This window comes from Lethenteron reissneri, chromosome 44, assembly GCF_015708825.2.
Source record: "Lethenteron reissneri isolate LAM-NWPU_2019-01 chromosome 44, ASM1570882v1, whole genome shotgun sequence".
Taxonomy (NCBI): domain Eukaryota; kingdom Metazoa; phylum Chordata; class Hyperoartia; order Petromyzontiformes; family Petromyzontidae; genus Lethenteron; species Lethenteron reissneri.
The window spans coordinates 13,122,191-13,140,429 of NC_083822.1; the positions used below are offsets into that span (position 1 = coordinate 13,122,191).

General features: G+C 54.4%; 1 protein-coding gene across 4 annotated transcripts in view; it reads right to left on the reverse strand.

Moving 5' to 3' along the window:
- Positions 1-2,919: 2,919 nt before the first annotated feature.
- Positions 2,920-18,239, reverse strand: part of LOC133353581 (acyl-coenzyme A synthetase ACSM3, mitochondrial-like) — a 33,206-nt gene continuing 17,886 nt past the window's right edge. For 3 of the 4 annotated variants that reach the window (XM_061569941.1, XM_061569939.1, XM_061569942.1), the window contains 13 exons: positions 16,468-16,740; positions 15,227-15,467; positions 13,751-13,961; positions 11,003-11,146; positions 9,370-9,526; positions 8,711-8,790; positions 7,697-7,820; positions 6,626-6,706; positions 6,239-6,340; positions 5,995-6,122; positions 4,565-4,664; positions 3,725-3,844; positions 2,920-3,218 (listed from right to left, as the gene is read on the reverse strand). In XM_061569941.1, coding sequence (XP_061425925.1) covers positions 3,132-3,218; positions 3,725-3,844; positions 4,565-4,664; positions 5,995-6,122; positions 6,239-6,340; positions 6,626-6,706; positions 7,697-7,820; positions 8,711-8,790; positions 9,370-9,526; positions 11,003-11,146; positions 13,751-13,961; positions 15,227-15,467; positions 16,468-16,740 — 1,848 coding nt within the window. In that variant the 3' untranslated portion in view covers positions 2,920-3,131. The remainder of the gene's footprint in view (positions 3,219-3,724; positions 3,845-4,564; positions 4,665-5,994; positions 6,123-6,238; positions 6,341-6,625; positions 6,707-7,696; positions 7,821-8,710; positions 8,791-9,369; positions 9,527-11,002; positions 11,147-13,750; positions 13,962-15,226; positions 15,468-16,467; positions 16,741-18,239) is intronic. The other variant, XM_061569940.1, reaches the window with a different exon arrangement.

An 18,239-nucleotide genomic window follows, 5' to 3' on the forward strand; every position in this document is an offset into this window, starting at 1 on the left:
ATAAAACATAATAATTATATTATTTTATTATGTTTTATTTTTATTATTTTATTGTTTCCCTTCTACGTGACATTACCGAAAGAACCAAGAAGATGAATCCCTGCAGTCACGAAAGCTTTAAATCGAAACACAAGAAGGCTGTTGAGTGAAGCACAACACAATTTTGCACGGAGCATATTTATCGCTGGAATCCAGAGCCAGGCCTCGGACTACTGTGAATTATTTAATCTTATTGTGTGCTCTGTGCCAGGTTGTGATGCACGCACAGACCGTGCCTCAACACGTTGGCATGGAGCATTCGCCTGCAGCGCCCAGGATAACATTCTCAACACAGTAGTTGTAGGCCTCCTCTGCCTACTACATTGGACGCGCACTATACTATTTTAGAGTATGCCGCTCTTTGATGCATTCTTTTTAAATCATTATTTGCCGTATGGTAAAGCTGTAGCAGAATGCCACCCCTGTGTTCAGACCGACTGTGCTCCACCTCCTGTATTTAATTGCACTCACCTGCTAGGCTGTAAAGTGTTTTATAGGGCCACTAGTGGTAAGGCGTTGCCCGGGCAAAAAAGACAGACACACATGAGTGATGAGGGTGAGTGGTGAGGGTGAGTGGTGAGCGGTTGTTGTGAGGGTGAGTGGTGAGGGTGCGTGGCGGTTGTGAGTGGTGATTAGTGTGTTGTGAGGGTGAGCGGTGAGCGTGAGTGGTGAGGGTGAGTGGTGGGGGTGAGTGCTGAGTGGTGAGTTGTGAGGGAGAGTGGTAAGTGGTGAGTGGTGAGGGTGAGTGGTGAGGGTGAGTGGTGGGGGTGAGTGCTGAGTGGTGAGTGGTGAGGGAGAGTGGTAAGTGGTGAGTGTGAGTGGTGATGGTGAGTGGTGAGGGTGAGTGGTGAGGGTGAGTGGTGAGGGAGAGTGGTAAGTGGTGAGTGTGAGTGGTGAGGGTGAGTGGGGAGTGGTGAGGGTGAGTGGTGGGGGTGAGTGGTGAGGGTGAGTGGTGAGGGAGAGTGGTAAGTGGTGAGTGTGAGTGGTGAGGGTGAGTGGGGAGTGGTGAGGGTGAGTGGTGGGGGTGAGTGCTGAGTGGTGAGGGAGAGTGGTAAGTGGTGAGTGGTGATGGTGAGTGGTGAGTGGTGAGGCTGAATGGTGAGGGTGAGTGGTGAGAGTGAGTTGCCACAGTAGGGGGCACAGGCGGTGCATCAGCCAGTCGTTTCAGTCAGTCGACCTGTGCCATCTGGGTCTGCCCCGTGACCTCCTGCCAGCGGGCGTTCGACACTTCACGTGGCCTCAAGGTGCACATGGCCTGGCACAAGTGTTGTCGTGACGTCACCGCCACTTACTGGCGAATGGCGGTTGTTGTTGTTGTTCAGTCTATGTATGTATGTGTGAGTCGATATGTGTGTGTAACTGTGTTACAGTCGATTTGTGTGTGTAACTACATGTGTGTGTCTGCCTTTTTTGCCCGGGCAACGCCGGGTACTTACCGCTAGTTATATATAAGATGCACTAAGTACCGTGCCAACAGTTGGCAGTACCATACGAGCAGTTATATACAGATCTGAATGAAAGAGATGATAAATCCCTATTTGTTGTCCCAATATTTGTACTAGTTTTCACTTGTGCCCATTTTCCTGTACCAATATTTTTACCAGCCACCGAGCAGCTACACCACGGCTGGCGCTGGGCTGGGCGCTGGGCTGGGTGCTGAGTGCTGGGCTGGGCGCTGGGCTGGGTGCTGGGCTGGGTGCTGCGTGCTGGGCTGGGCGCTGGGCTGGGTGCTGAGTGCTGGGCTGGCGCTGGGCTGGGCGCTGGGCTGGGTGCTGCGTGCTGGGCTGGGCGCTGGGCTGGGCGCTGGGCTGGGTGCTGAGTGCTGGGCTGGGCGCTGGGCTGGGCGCTGGGCTGGCGTTGGGCTGGGCGCTGGGCTGGGTGCTGCGTGCTGGGCTGGGCGCTGGGCTGGCGCTGGGCTGGGCGCTGGGCTGGGTGCTGCGTGCTGGGCTGGGCGCTGGGCTGGACGCTGGGCTGGGTGCTGGGCTGGGCGCTGAGTGTTGGGCTGGGTGCTGGGCTGGGTGCTGGGCGCTGGGGAGGGCTCTAAACCGGGCAATGGGCTTGGCGCTGGGCTGGGTGCTAGGCGCTGGGCTGGGCCCTGCGCCACCAAAACGTCCCTTTGGGCCCCCACCCACATTCACGCTTCCTTCCTTCGCGGTGATAAGCGGTGGGCCCCCCACCCCCACATTACGACTCTCCTGCCCCCTCCCACCAATCCAAGAGGAGCTGCCAGGCTTGCGCTACGCAATATACGATGGGTAAATTAACCGAAGCAAAGCACAACTACAGCAACTATGTCTTACTTTACCAGGTGAGGCCCACGGAGCTACGTAGCTTTTATTCAGAAGCGAACCTGGCTATCACAAATGACATCTCAACGAAGTGGCTTATCATCATCATCACCACGTGGAAATGTATAGCAGCCAAATGCTGGAAACGCGTGGTGTTAATCCTAAATGTGGAGGGGAAAACCGGAGGATCCACGCGACCACGGGGAGAGAGACAAGCAAACTCCAAATATATACAGCAGCAGGCGTCAGGGTCGGGATGGAACCCACGACCTCCTGCATACCAGGCGAGGTAGTTAATATCTCCCCACCATGGCACCCCTTAGGTTGAGAGTAGATAGAACATCACACACACACACGGTTGCTTTGTACATCTGAGAGGACGTCCACAGAGGAGATCGATGGCATCCGGTCGCGTTTCGGGTGCCGGGTGGATCGTTGCATATTGAGAGATGGCGACCGCTTCATCCAGCAGTGGATTGACTATTGCAAACGATGGGTCTCGCTGTGTGTGAGTGTGTGTGCGTGTTCCAAGTTGTTATCTCATCAACTGGACTGCGGGTCTCCCTTGTTAATAAAACAAAAGAATACCACGTTGTCTGAAAAATATATATTGGTAACATTGCAATTGGCTTGTTATAATGAACAATAATCTACAACAATGTACTCACGGGATTACAATTAACTGAGCACGCGGAAAGGCGGTAATACTGTTTGTGCGTTGACTTGCTCTGTGAAATCAACTATATTTGTGATCATCTCATTGATTTCCTTCTGCAGCCGGGAGATATTCCGTAGACCGCGAATTCAGCTCCTGTCCCATTCCTTCTTGCGAAGCTCCACTCTCCGTATCTTCCCACTCACGGTCTTTGGGAGTTGATCGACGAATTCGATCTGAAAGGAAATGATAGCACGCGTGAGCTTGTGCCACTGGTATTATTGCATAGATGATTGTGTCACCAAAGTGTAATAACATTAAAACATGTTTAGCCTTACGAAACAATTGTTTTATTTTACCAGGTAAGGTACACTGAGCTATATAGCTCTTTTTCAGAAGCGACTTGGCCACAAATGATAGGTCAATAAAAAAGTGGCTTATCATGTGGGCAATTAAAGCAGTCAATACTCTAAACGCGTGAAGTTGATTCTAAACGTGGAGGGGAAAACCGGAGGACCTGGAGAATAATCCACGCGACCCCGGGAGGCGATAACAGGCATCGTCAGGGCCAGGATTGAACCCACGGTCTCCTGAATACCATGCGAGGTAGTTAACATCTTAAAACGCCACTTAAGAGCAACGAATGGGGTGGATAAGTGGTGGCGCAGTGGCTAAACCTGGGGGATTGATGCGGTCGATTGTTGGCCGCTTGCGCGAGTACTTGTACGGCACTTGCGCGTACCTTGCGCGGGTACTTGTACGGGGCCGTCACGGTCTTCACGTGATCCTGCAGCTCCGCGATGAGCAGCTGGGGGCTGCGGGACTTGTACTCCTCGGTGAGAACAACGAAGGCCTTCACCACCTGGTCTCGCGCAACGGTCACAATCGGTTTCATCAGAAATCTTCCCTTGAAGGGATCTACGTCGCGCCTTGACCAAGACTTGATCAACGGTAGAGCGACGTGTCAACGTGACGGTGGAGGTGAGGTGACTAAATTAGATGAGAGGAAGCAATTGGGGGAGGGGGGGGGGCAAATCTGTGATGCGTGAATTTGGTGAAAGCGAAATCGATGACAGTAAATGATGATGCATACGTTGAATGAACGGGGTTCATGAGTGATCAAATGAGAACGTGAAGAGGGAACAGGAACGGCGGTGGTTATGAGGTGGGAGGTTAAGGGGGGGGGGGGAGTCGTGTGGTGAGCTAGGAAACAAGGAGCTAGTTTTGAGTGAGAAGTGAAAACGAGCGAACGAAGGTGACCGCTTCACGCGGAGGGAGAAGTTTGTTCCAGTGAAGGGGGCGAGAAGAGAGAGAGAGAGAGACAGGAGGAAGAATCCGATGAGCTATGAGGCTCTTTGTCGCAGATGTCCAGTAGGGGCGGGAACAAAACTTTGCAACAACAAACAGTGCAAACACACCGTGGGAGTGTAGGAAAGGCAAACAAATCGCTACAAACAAATAACAAAAACAAATGGTTCAGTCGGAGTCTGCCCGTAGCCTCGTAGAGATGCACAGGGACTCACAGAGACACACAGCGTGATGGCGACGTGACGGGGGCATGTGCACTACACGGCGGCCTCACCTCCCCGCGGACCGGATCGGGGCTGCTGGTGACAGCGGATTCCACCACGGCCGGGTGCTCAATCAGGGCGCTCTCCACCTCGAAGGGGCCGATCCGATAGCTTTGGGGGGGGGGGGGGCAGAGACACGCACGAACGCGTCACAGACGAACGGACGCTCGCTGCCGTGGCAACGCGTTGAGTAAGACGTCTTCGTGTGGCCACCCTCCCCTCCCCAAAGTGGAGCGTGCTTGGTCGAGCACAGGAGGGATCGGGCCACCGAAATAAAAAAAAAACCCGTCAATATTTCAAGAGCCGCAATGCAAATGTGTGAATACGAGGAGACGGTGCCGCCTCCTTGGTAACTAATAGCGGCCACCAGACACCCCCTCGGAGAGCCACGCGCTGCCCCGGAGCCGCGCATTTGCCGACGGCCCGGACTCGCAGTCACGCACTTGTGAAATAGAATCTTGGGCGAGGTGCAAGGTTGGGCGATTGAGTCGATTTTAAATCGCCCCAAACGTTGCCCTTTTTTTGACCGCTCGTCCGCGTCGTCGAGTCCTCTCGGCGCACGCCGACTACGGCGTGCGTCCGGCGGCGCGCTCCCTCCCCGAAGGCGGTGAACCCCCGACGATCCACGTCCGGCGAGCCCCCTCCATCACCCCAAAACGATGTTCGTATTATTCGATCAGTCGAGTGATCGATTACCAAAGTCACCGGTCGCGTCCCGGCTACGTAGCTCTCTTTCAGACAGCGCCTGGCCATAAAACGCTCGCTCGACGAAGTGGCTCATCGCGTGCAACAGTACAGCAGCCAAATACTGGACACAGCCCAATTAGTAAGGTTTATCACGGAAACAAAACGTGCCAATTAGCGATTACTTCAGCACACCGCTGTGATGGCGATAAACCCCCAACCAGCCTCGTCAGGCGATTTGCCAGAATTGCGAAGAAGCCTTCCTGCTTCCGGTCCTAAAATAGAGCCACGGTGATGTGAGCATCACTGTGACATCGCCTTGCGCTATTTCGACGCGTGACGGTTCTAAATGTGGAGAGATCAACCCGGAGGACCCAGAGAGAAGGAATGGGAGTGAATAAATGTTCGAAAGTGGAAGTTAACTATAAGACTATATTTTTTAGCCATGTAGCTCTTTAGCAGCAGGGACCTGGCCACAAATGATAGCTCAATGAAGTGGCTTATCGCGGGGAAATGTATAGCAACCAAATACTCTGAACACGTGATGTTGAGTCTAAATGTGGAGGAAAAAACCAGAGGACCCGGAGAAAAATCCATGCGACCACGGGGAGAGACGCACGCACACTCCAAATATACAGCAGCAGGCGTCAGGGTCTGGATGGAACCCACGACCTCCTGCATGCCAGGCGAGGTAATTAGCATCTCCCCACCACCGCCCCCCCCCTCCGCCCCACCGAGCACCAGGCGGCAGCCTCACCCGGCCGACAGGATGACATCGTCGGCTCTGCCCACGAACCAGAAGTATCCGTCCTGGTCCCGAGTCGCCCGGTCCCCCGTCACGTAGAAGTCACCTCGCTCCGTCGCCGCACTGCTCCGGGGATTGTCCTGCACGGCAGAGAGGCCGGGCCTCGCCAAACGGCACTCGCCCCAACAGTCTGGCCCGGCTACGCGGGGCGATCTTTGCACGTCTTTGGCGGTTGTAACGCTCCGCGAACCCTTACCAGATACTCCGTGAACAGCCAGGGAGGCCTTTGTGGTTTTATCCGGATGGCTAAGTCTCCCTCTTCTCCAGCCGCGACTACTTTTCCTTGCTCGTCAATGACCTGTTTGGCACAAAGACAAAGATCGCCCGTGTAGCCTTAACGCACTTTTGGGGCAAAGTGCTGTTCGCGAGCAGCGCTGATGAAGGCCGGCACGGCACACGACGCCCGGAGCACGCGCACACGCACCGCAGGCACGGCTGCTCCTGAAGTCCGATAGGCCCGGAGGGTAGCATCTCCAAACCATACATACAGTCCATACATACAAGAGGGCATTTGCATGTGTGTACGTATGGTGAACTTCTTTTGCACCATACGTAGCCACCAATCGGAGGTGCGACAATGTACCTCTACTTGGTATCCTGGAGAAGCCTTGCCCATGGATCCAGGCTTGATCTTCATCCCTTTGAACGTCCCGCATACCAACACCTGACGGCACAAGCAAAACATTACTTTTAACTATAATGGAGGTTTTTTGGGTGAGATCGCGTAAATATAACTGAGTCGTTAAACCCGCCACCACCCGACACAGCCAATTAGTAAACAAAAGAGAATAAACCCGTGACAATTACAATTACTTTCAAAATTCATGGCTGACCCACCACCCCCCTATTTTTTAATACGTGAATGCACTTGTTGTTGTTGAATAGTGTGACAGCGAGAGGTACTACCGGGCTATCCGGCTCACGATGTCGCTATCTCCAGCCGGCACGAACTTCTCCATCTCCAGCCGCTAAGAAACCACGGCCTGCCGCATGTGGCGTCACCTCGCCAAGCTAAACTGAACTATTCATCACTTTATTTTACCAGATAAAGCCCACATATAGTAGCCCTTTTACAGATGCCACCTGGCCACAAACGATAGCTCAACAAAAGTGGCTTATCATCTCGTGAAATGTAAAGCAGCCCAGTACTCTGAACGCGTGATGTTGTTTCTAAATGTGGAGAGGAAAAACCGGAAGACCCCGGAGAAAAGGAGGATCTCACCGCTGGAGGATCTCACCGCTGGAGGATCTCACCACTGGAGGTTCTCACCACTGGAGGTTCTCACCGCTGGAGGTTCTCACCACTGGAGGTTCTCACTGCTGGAGGTTCTCACCGCTGGAGGTTCTCACCACTGGAGGTTCTTACCACTGGAGGTTCTCACCACTGGAGGTTCTCACTGCTGGAGGTTCTCACCACTGGAGGTTCTCACTGCTGGAGGTTCTCACCGCTGGAGGTTCTCACTGCTGGAGGATCTCACTGCTGGAGGATCTCACCGCTGGAGGATCTCACTGCTGGAGGATCTCACCACTGGAGGATCTCACCGCTGGAGGATCTCACTGCTGGAGGTTCTCACTGCTGGAGGTTCTCACTGCTGGAGGTTCTCACCACTGGAGGATCTCACTGCTGGAGCAGCTCACTGCTGGAGGATCTCACCGTCTCTGTCTGTCCGTAGCCTTCGTAGATGTCCAGACCGGTAGCGCGTTTCCACGCCTCCATGACTTCGGGGTTGATGGGCTCCCCAGCGCTCACGCAGTGCTGCAGGCTCCGGAATTTGAAGCTGACGTGCAGGAGGGGAACGAGAGGAAGCTTTAGGGCAGAGGTGGCAGGGGCGGGGACCGATTCCTTACTCTGGCCCAAATTTAATTTGATCGAATTTATATTTCTAAAGCGCCGCACACTGACACTTCTGCCACCGCAAGAAGCGAGATGAAATTATCAGAATCAGAATATTTATTTATCCTGGAGAAATCCGATGAGCTATGAAGCCCTTTTTTCGCAGATGTCCAGTATTCTCACAACCCACATTTGCACACGATGAGCCACTTTGTCGAGCGATCGTTTTCTGGACAGGTCACTTCGTGCCTCTTGACTCGTTATCTATCGTCCAGAGTGATGGTATAGTGTGCGTTAGTGCGTTACAAGTTTAAATTGTGATTATTTTAATTGATAATTATCAGTCATAAGTCCTCAGTGAACAATTGAACAATATCCATCCATCATCCGCACTTCTGATTAGCACGGTTGGCTACGTACAGTGCTAAGGAAGTTCAACATATATACAACATACATACAGCCATCAAGCACCAATAACGGTGGCGATATGTTAACGACTTCGCCTGGTCTACAGGAGGTCGTGGGTTCGATCCCAACCCTGACGCCTGCTGCTGTATATTTGGAGTTTGCGTGTTTCTCTCCCAGTGGTTGTATGGTTTTTCTCCGGGTCCTCCGGATTTTCCCTCCACAGTTAGAAACAACATCACGCGTTTAGAGTATTTGGCTGCTATAAATTTCCACGTGATGATGAGCCACTTCGTTGAGCTGTCATTTGTGGCCAGGTCGCTTCTATAAAAAAGAGCCGTTTATCTCAGTGGGGTCTTACCCGGTTAAAATAAAATAAAAATAGTTTACAGTTTTATTCATCAAGCACAGTGTCAATGATGGGCTCACCTTGCCACGTCCTCTTGCACCATCATTCTGTACGCGGTCGGAGCAGAGCAAAACGTCGTGATGGGGTAATCGACGAGCGTCTGGAGGGCACAGCAGCGGCACGGCGCTCACGGACACAGGCGGCAAGACGGTGGCGATGGCACCCTGACATGCAAAAGCGTGCTCACGTTTCCTGCTGCGTTTTCTTTCTTAATTCACCTTCCTGTATACCTGATTGATTTTTTTTACCGACAGTGCACATCAGTTGCATGGTTGGAGCAGGGGTTGAGATCATTAAGCTATTTAAGATAATTTAGCTGCTGTAAATGTCCAAATTGTTGGCCACTTTGTTTAGCTATCATTTGGGACCAGGTCACTTTTGAAAAATAAGTTCATACCTCCGTGGGCTTTGTCTGATAGAATGGGGGATGGTTTAGTTTTATTTGTTTGTGTTTGGGCGATTTGTTTACCTATCTTGTACTTTGCACTACGATCGTGTCTTTTTCTATTGTTCGTTGTCGTCACATTCTGACCCCGTGCCCCTACCGGACATCTGTGAAACAAAGAGCTTCATAGCTCATCGGATTCCTCCTCCTGCAGTATAAAAATATCGCAGAATGGTAAAGTGCCGTCTCGAGAGGGCTTTCCGCCGCATCGAGCGAGCACACCGACGCTCACACCTTGAGGACGGTGCGGGAGTCGAATCTGTGCATGGCGCGCACGAAGACGGAGGAGCCCTGCGTCCACGGAGCGAAGACGCTGCTCCACGCAGACTTGGCCCAGCCCGTCTCCGACGTGTTCCACATGACGTCTGCCGGGGTGAGGTCCAACCAGAATCTGCGTTCGCACGGAGCGCGTGCACGTTGGACGTGTGGGGGTGCCGCGGTGGGATCGATCCCGACCCTGACGATGCCTGGCACTTTACCAATCCGGAATGCTTTATTAACTGGCATCGGTCAGAGATGCCATGGTGGCGAGATAGTAACTCTCTCGCTGGTATACCAGAGGTTGTAGGTTAGTGGGTTCGATCCTGACCCTGACGATGCCTGCTGACTATTCGAAGTGTGCATGTTCGCTCTCTCTCTCTCTCCCCGTGGTCGCATGCATTTTTCTCTGGGTCCTCCAGTTTTTCTCTCCACATTAGTAATCAACATCCATTTAGAGTATTTGACTGCTACACATTTCCACGTGATGATAAGCCGATTCGTGACCTATAATCTGTGGCCAGATCACTTCTACAAAAGAGCTACATAGCTCAGTGGACCTTACCTCGTAAAATAAAAAAAAACTTTTAGTTTAGTATGTACGTTGAACTGCTTTCGCACCGTACGTAGCTGACCGTGCCAGCCGGAGGTGGAGGGAAGGACAACAAACTGAACACAAAAAGCAGTTCTAAAGAAACGAGTTTGTAACCTCGATTATCTAAAAGTGCATAGCTCCCAGTGGCTCCCCAATGCCGTCCACTTTAACCTACAGCACGTGACCCCCGCCGCACGTGACCTGCCCATCAAACATCTGTGGCGTGCCCACGTTATACTGCTGCGTGGGTAGAGGCGGGGAGAGGGAGAAATAAAAAACACCGCAAACGCCGGGAGATCCCACGAGCGATGGTGGCGCATCCTCCGTCACAGAGAGACAGCGGTCGCCAACCAAAGTAACAAGAAGAGACATTTTTTTAGAATTCGGTAAAGAACCCAAATGTTTCAAGAGCCGCAATGCCCGTGGTGCAGACGAGAGACGGTGGGCCATTGATACGTGAAAACGTCACAAAGCAGTCCTTAACGAGCCGCATGCAGATCGCGGACCCTTGCTCTATGAAGTAAATAATTCTCTAAAAACTTGGTTTTTGCATCCCACCAGCTCTGTGGTCAACCGCCACCACCACCACCACGAACACCACCACCACAACCACCACCGCCACCACCATCACCACCACCACCATCACCACCACCACCACCACCACGACACTTAAGGTCATCTCACTTCTCTCTCTCACTTTCTCTGCTCCTTCCCTCGCACCGCTCCACTTTTTAGTCGCCTTTCTCTTTGCTATCGTCGTTTCTGTCTCTCCCCCCCCCACCCCCTCCAGGTTTACAATTTTACTTCTCAAATCAAGAAATGCGGTTGACCCTTTGGGACTTTTGTGCTTGGAAAGTGTGTTTTATTTATTTTAATTTATTTGAAAAGAAGCAGCAAGGTTTCGAGACGTCAAAAAATGTGCAATGCTGCGGGTGACACGTCACAAAGAGCGTCGCGTCTCCACAGCGCAACGTGGTGTGACCTTCCCTTCGTCCACGGAGCGCCGCGTGTTACCTTCCGTTCGTGGTCAAGCCCAAGCCAAAGCTGCCGTGACTGTGGACAGTCATCTTGGGAGAGCCCGTCGTGCCGCTGGTGAAGAAGACGGTCATCACCTCCTTGCTGTCCGTCTTCACGCACTCGTGACGGCTCGAGGCCGCCCTGCCGGAGGGAAATGCATTGTGGGTTATGGGGCATTGTGGGTTATGGGGCATTGTGGGTTATGGGGCATTGTGGGTTATGGGGCATTGTGGGTTATGGGGCATTGTGGGTTATGGGGCATTGTGGGTTATGGGGCATTGTGGGTTATGGGGCATTGTGGGTTATGGGGCATTGTGGGTTATGGGGCATTGTGGGTTATGGGGCATTGTGGGTTATGGGGCATTGTGGGTTATGGGGCATTGTGGGTTATGGGGCATTGTGGGTTATGGGGCATTGTGGGTTATGGGGCATTGTGGGTTATGGGGCATTGTGGGTTATGGGGCATTGTGGGTTATGGGGCATTGTGGGTTACGGCAGGCCCCGGGTTCCAGGATCCCCTGGGATGGGGGGGGGCGGGAGGGGGGGCGGAGGGGTCACCGTGGCAGTGATTCTCCGCTAAGAAGGAGCATGAACCCGAGTTGGTGCCCAAGGTGGCATCTGGTGGCGCGGGGGGCGCCCCGTGGCACCATCTTGTATTTGACGAGGTGTAAGGCCCCACTCGGCTGTATAGATCTTTCATCGGAAGCGACCTGACCGTCACAAACGATAGCTCAACGAAGTGGCTTCCCATCACTTGGAGCCAAATGTGTACTCTGGACGCGTGGCCTTGATTCTAAATGTGGAAGGACAAAGAATGGAAGACCCCGGAGAAAAATCCACGCGACCACGGGGAGAGTGAACATGCAGCAGGCGTCATCATGGTCGGGATCGAACCCACGACCTCCTGCACGCCAGGCGAGGTAGTTAACATCTCAACTCCTCACGTGCCTCTCACGCATGTGAACTTGCACACCTTTGACGTAAAAAGCACCCAAAAGCTTCACCGACTTCGCGTTTTCTGACACCGCAGATTGTGGCGTGCGATGCCGGATCTGTCGTAACCGTGGTCACCGAACGTGAAGTAACCCCTCTGCCCCACCACTCCCTTCCCTCCCCCCATCGTTCCCATTTTTTGACAAAAGTTGCACCCTGCGGTCACGCGTGTGTACACGCTGCATGTACACGCGTCACTGTGTGTGCCCGGTGGGGGGGTGTCAACTACCTCGCCTGGTATACAGGAGGCCGTGGGTTCGATCCCGACCCAGACGCCTGCTGCTGTATATTTGAAGTCTGCGTGTCTCTCTCTCTCTCTCTCGCCGTGGCCGTGTGGATGTTTCTCCCGGTCCTCTGGTTTTCCCCTCCACATTTAGAATCGATGTGCATTTAGAGTATTCGGCAGATAGAAATATCCATATGATGATGATGAGCCGCTTCGTTGAGCTATCGTAACGTGGCCAGATCGCTTCTGAAAAAGAGCTTTACCCGGTAAAATAAAAATATCTTTTAGTTTAGTAGTGGTATTATTGTTATGGTTAGAGCAACCGCACTCCAAATGCAAAGGTTGCCGGTTGAACTCCATCTCCCGGCGCCGCGGCTGAAACAAAGGTGGATGATTCTTAAATCCCCCCCCCCCTCCTCCCTCCCCATGCCTCTGCCCATCCGGCGGGCCTAAATGGGTTTGCCACAGTGAGTTCTGTCGGCAGGTTGCGTGCCTCTTCCGAGATGTCTGGCCAGCATTGGAAGAGTAGGCCAAAGCACCCTCTGTTGGGGGCCCCTCCGCCGGCAGCGGCCGCGAGCAACCCGATGGGCGAGACTGCGCTCTGGAAGCGGCGGGAGGGCCCCGCGCTTGACCCCAACACCGCGCACCGCCCGGCCGCTTGACCCCAACACCGCTCGGCCGCTTGACCCCACCGCGGCAAGCGCCGCCCCAGCTGCGGCAGATGGGCGCTGGGACGCCGCTCTCTACGGCAGTGGTTCTCGGCGCTCTCTTCGGCCACTACCTTGCCCCCCTGTTGAATTTCCTTTCAGCTGAATAGTAACCCCCCACCCCCACCGCCGTGCCTGACCCAACGTGGTTCTGAGAAATAAATGTACGGATAATGAACGTCAATATATATGTTTTACCGATTGTCCATTTTGTGAGGTGCCCCTAACTCGCTAAATATCTGCAAGCGAATAACTAAAAATTCGACGTACGCTCTGCACGCGTCATGACATCAGTTCACTGGTTCCTCTTGGAAACCACATTGTTTACGATCAATGAGTTTATAAGGGTATTTTTTTTCGTTCTAGGTTACCATATGGATGAACATTTTACCGTATTAATTTATATTGGCAGATTCTTACATGATTATTCACCAGCGACTCTCACGTACGATATCATTTCGCACATTTACAAATCACCTCCGTACGTGCCCCCTGGAACATTGCCACGTGCCCCCAGGGCTCCGCGTGCCCCCAGGGCTCCGCGTGCCCCCAGGGGTTGCGAGCCACTGCTCAAGAGAAGCCCTTGTGGTGGGGTAGGATCTGGACTACTCTCCCACACCGGCCAGACCTCTCGGAACGAGCGGAGCGTACCCACACTTTACCCCGCCGCAGGCGACCTGCCGACGGACTAAACAACGGAGCGTATCTCCGACCGAGGCACGCGAGCGGCGCCACCTCCACCTCCTCATCGACGCTCGCGGCGAACACCGCGGGGGCCTGGGGGGGGGGGGGGGAGGACGGAGACAAAACTCGCCGTGCCTGAATTCGTCGTGGAAGCTGAGCCAGCCGTCCCTGCGGCCGCCTGCGGAGACCAGGAGCCTGGAGCTGACGCGCGGACACTCGGGCAGCACGAGGTCGACGAGCGGAGCCAGCGACTCGTCCGTGGCCACGCAGCGCGCCCCGCACGCCAGCAGGCGGCTACGCACGTCGCGCGCGGTGAGCTGCGCCGTGCCGGGGATGAGCACGACTCCTGGACACGCAGGCGGTAGTGGGGGGGGGGGGGTGAGATGTTAACTCCCTCGCCTGGTATGCAGGAGGTCGTGGGTTTCATCCCGAGCCTGACGATGCCTGCTGTAAGAAGCTCAACAACAGCAAAGGTTGTGCCGGAGGCCTCGGGGGGACAGGCGTCTATGACGTCTCTTGGCCAAACCTCATTTGGCGGAGCCAGGAGACTGAACCCGCACCCTCGGGGTTCCTCTAGAAATGGCAAAAAGCCACTGAGAGTGGCCACGTGGAATGTCCCAAAGAAGCACAACGTAACATCTTGACTTAAAGCTTTCGTGATTGCAGGAGTTCATATTATTTGGGTCTTTCGGTAGAGTCACGTAGATGGGTTGAAAGAAAAGAACAAAAAACTACGACGTTTGGATCGCAACACAAGCGAGCGTCATCATGTTTTTCTCCTGATGACGACCGCTTGTGTTGCGATCGAAACGTCGTAGTTTTTTCTTATTTTTTTTCAACCTATCTACGTGACTTTACCGAAAGACCCAAAGAATAAGCTCAACGTACATACATACGTGGCGATCACGTCGCCACAGCGCTTGTGCCATGCTAGAGGAACTTTCAGGCCACGTGAAGTGTCGAAGGCTCGCTGGCAGGAGGTCACGGAACAGACCCTGCAGGTGCCGTGGGTTGACTGAGATGATTGGCAGAGGAACCAGCTGCGCTCACCACTGTGCCAACTCTCTGCATTTTAGCCGCCCGGCGCTCCGCTCGTTGTTGTGAGCGTCGCTCCTCTGCTCTCTGCTGTTGCTGGAGGGCGACTGCCTCCAACTACCCAGTAGCGACATTGATGAGCCTCCTCCATACAGGCCGATCTGGTACCGGTCATCAGTAAGTCCACACAACACCACATCCTTTCGTACCACATCAGCTCCATCTCTTCTCGAGCTCGTGCCACCCACTCACCCACTCACTCACTGACCCATCAGCTCCATCTCTTCTCGAGCCTGTGCCATTCACTCACTCACTAACCCATCAGCTCCATCTCTTCTCGAGCCTGTGCCATTCACTCACTCACTCACTGACCCATCAGCTCCATCTCTTCTCGAGCCTGTGCCATTCACTCACTCACTGACCCATCAGCTCCATCTCTTCTCGAGCCTGTGCTATTCACTCACTCACTGACCCATCAGCTCCATCTCTACTCTAGTCCATTGCCGCGCCCGTTTAGCCCCCCCTCTATCCGGCCAAACGGAAGCCGCTCGTCACGTCCACGTCCACCCCACCAACCTGCGCGGATGCAGGCCACGTTCAGCAACCACCACTCGGGCACCCTGGGCAGCACCAGCAGCAGCCGGTCCCCTCTGCCGAGGCCACACGCGCCGGTCAGGACGTTGGCCGCCTTGCGCGAGCGCTCGGCAAGCTCCCGGAATCCCCAGCGCTCCTCCCCGCCATCTCCGCCGCCAGCGCCGCCAGCGCCCACCCACCACAGCGCCGGCTTGGGCTCACTGAGGCCCAGCTGCTGCTGCTGCTGCAACGAGGCGCCCCGGGCGGGTCACTGGCATCGCGTGGGCACTGCCGTTGGGCGATGTTGGCCGGCGAGCAATCCGGCATGGGGGGGGGGGGGGCGCAGCGGCGGCAGCGAGGCGCTTTGCCATCGGAAGGTCGAGAGTTCAAACACAAGTTTGGCGGGGGGGGGGGGTTCACCCGTCCCCATAATCTTTCTCTGGGGGGTCGATAAAGTGAGCCACACTTTATCGTGGGAGGGGGGGGGGGGGGGGGGGGGGAGTCAAACAGTGCTTGTCTCCGTGGAGAGGCTTGCCCCGGTCATTGGAATGTGGAATTTCCATCACGGGCCCAGGGCTGTTCTTTTGATGAGGAAATCGAATTGAAAATGTTGTGGTGGGATAATGAACCAACGTCGAAAGAGTAAAGCACCACAGTGGCACCCACGGTGACAAGTAAATGTATATAGAAAGACAAAGATACCCGTGTAGCCTTAACAGACTGTTGTGGAAAGTGCTGTTAGCGAGTGGCACCCTTATGAAAGCCGGCACGGCACACGAGGGGTGGGTGGCCAACACCACGTCCGGCCGCCTTTGTCTCCCTAGTCGCGATATTTGACACACCGCACCAGGTAGTGAGTCGACCTCGATAAACGTCACTGGTGTTGGCCGTGAGCCGGAATCGCAGCGCTAACCATCGCACCACCGCTCCCCACAAACACACACGCGGGCACGCGCGCGGACGCACGCACACACTTCCACACCCAAGTCATTTTCACACACACACACACATGCATACACATGTGCACGCACTCACTCACTTTCACACACACGTGCACGCAATCACTCACTTTCACACACACTCACTCTCACACCCAAGTCACTTTCACACACACACATGCACACACATGCACACACACGTGCACGCACTCACTCACTTTCACACACACTCACTCCCACACCCAAGTCACACACCCAAACAGACTCACTCCCAGCGCCAGCAAGCCCTGACTCTGCTCCCCATACCTCCTCGATCTGCGCCCACTTATCCAGAACGTCGCCGGCAAAGTTGAAGTGCTCCGGAATGGCCAAGCTGAAGTCCCTCCGCATGGAGTCGTAGTCAGAAAAGTTGTTGGCCTTGCCGGAGGGGTCCCGCGGTTCGCTGCGAGACGACAGCTCGCGCCCTGCCACAGGGTGCGCTCCGGACCGACGGCCCTCCAGCGCAGAGACGTTCGGGCGTGAATGCCATCTCCAGCGGCCTAATCCTCTCTTGAGCCACTGCCTGCTCGCCATGCCGCACTACAGAGAGAGGGAGGGAGAGAGACACGCACACAACGTCACAACCGAGCGGTTGTGACGTGGGGCGTACCACTCAGGGACGTTGCACGGGAATGGCAATGAACGTCACGACGGACTTTAAAGACATATTTGCCACGTGTTTGTTTTTTGTGAAGGCTATAGGGTGTTCGTCAATCTGGCCAACTCCGAATAGAATCCACCACTCAATAGAAACACCACCACTTGTATAGAGTAGCAGCAGCATGTCGTGGCTGGACTACAGCAGTACCTCGGTTTACATGGGGGGGGGGATGCGTTCCTGAAAGGAGCGACAACGACGATGGTGGTGGTGGTGGTAGTGGGTGTTGGTGGTGGTGGTAGTAGTGGTGGTGGTGGTGGACGTGAAGGCTGAGAGACGATGGATAACGAGTAATGACGAACGATGCCGTCAGCGACGTGAGTGAGTGTGGGGGGGTTGGCAATGCCAACACCAGAAGCAGTGGCCTCTGCAGAATGTTGGGAAAAGCCGGGACGGGTTGCACAGGAGACACGGAACCCGCGTTCCCTGCAGTGCTGGTGTTGTGTGTCTGTGTGTCTGTGTGTGTGTGTCTGTGTGTGTGTGTGTCTGTGTGTGTGTGTGTCTGTGTATGTGTGTGTCTGTGTGTCTATTTACAATTAGTTGAGATCGACTCCGCCTCAAACGAGTACCTGGTGCGGTGTGTAAACATCGCCACTGGGGAGACAAAGGCGGCCGGGCGTGGGGCTGGCCACCCACCCCCTCGTGTGCCGTGCCGGCCTTCATGGGTGCTGCTCGCTAACAGCACTTGCCCCATGCGTCTGTTGAGGCTATACGGGCGATCTTTGTATGTATATATATGATTTAAGTAAATCAATAACCAGGGCGTGTTTAAACAATAACTTTCAAGGCGAGAATCTCTGTTTATACATTCCGTTCAACACGCAGCGTTTCAAGTTTAAAGCTTCATTTTGTTTAACCAGCCGATGATGACTCTGGTGGACACAGGGGGGCGACTGTCGTGAGTCAGAGTCACGTGGCCCACCAACAGCGGCTTCGCACATCGCACACTACGGCATCCGTGGACAAGAAGACGCATTACGTCATCGTCGGGTGTACTTCAGGTACACCAAAGCACACACAATGACAACAGGCGATTGAAATGGTAGGCGCACAATCAGAACGGTTTTTTTGGGGGGGGGGGAACTGATATCGCGATAATCGTCATATCGTTAACATTCATATCGTATTGCGATACAAGATATCGTGGGTAGAGGCCCCGATAATCGTGTGGCGGGCTCAGTTCTGTCGGCGTGGGCACCGCGTGGCCTCCTGCCCCCGTCACCGCCCCCCCCCCCCCTCTGTGCCTCGCGCTGCCCCCCCAGCCCCCCACTAGGGCTGGGGGGCAGGGGGGGGGTGATAGGGGGGGGGGGCATCTCCTGGGATGGGTCATCGCCTGTTTGAAAAAATAGCATTCGCAGTCCATGGGATTCCTCCTGCCGCA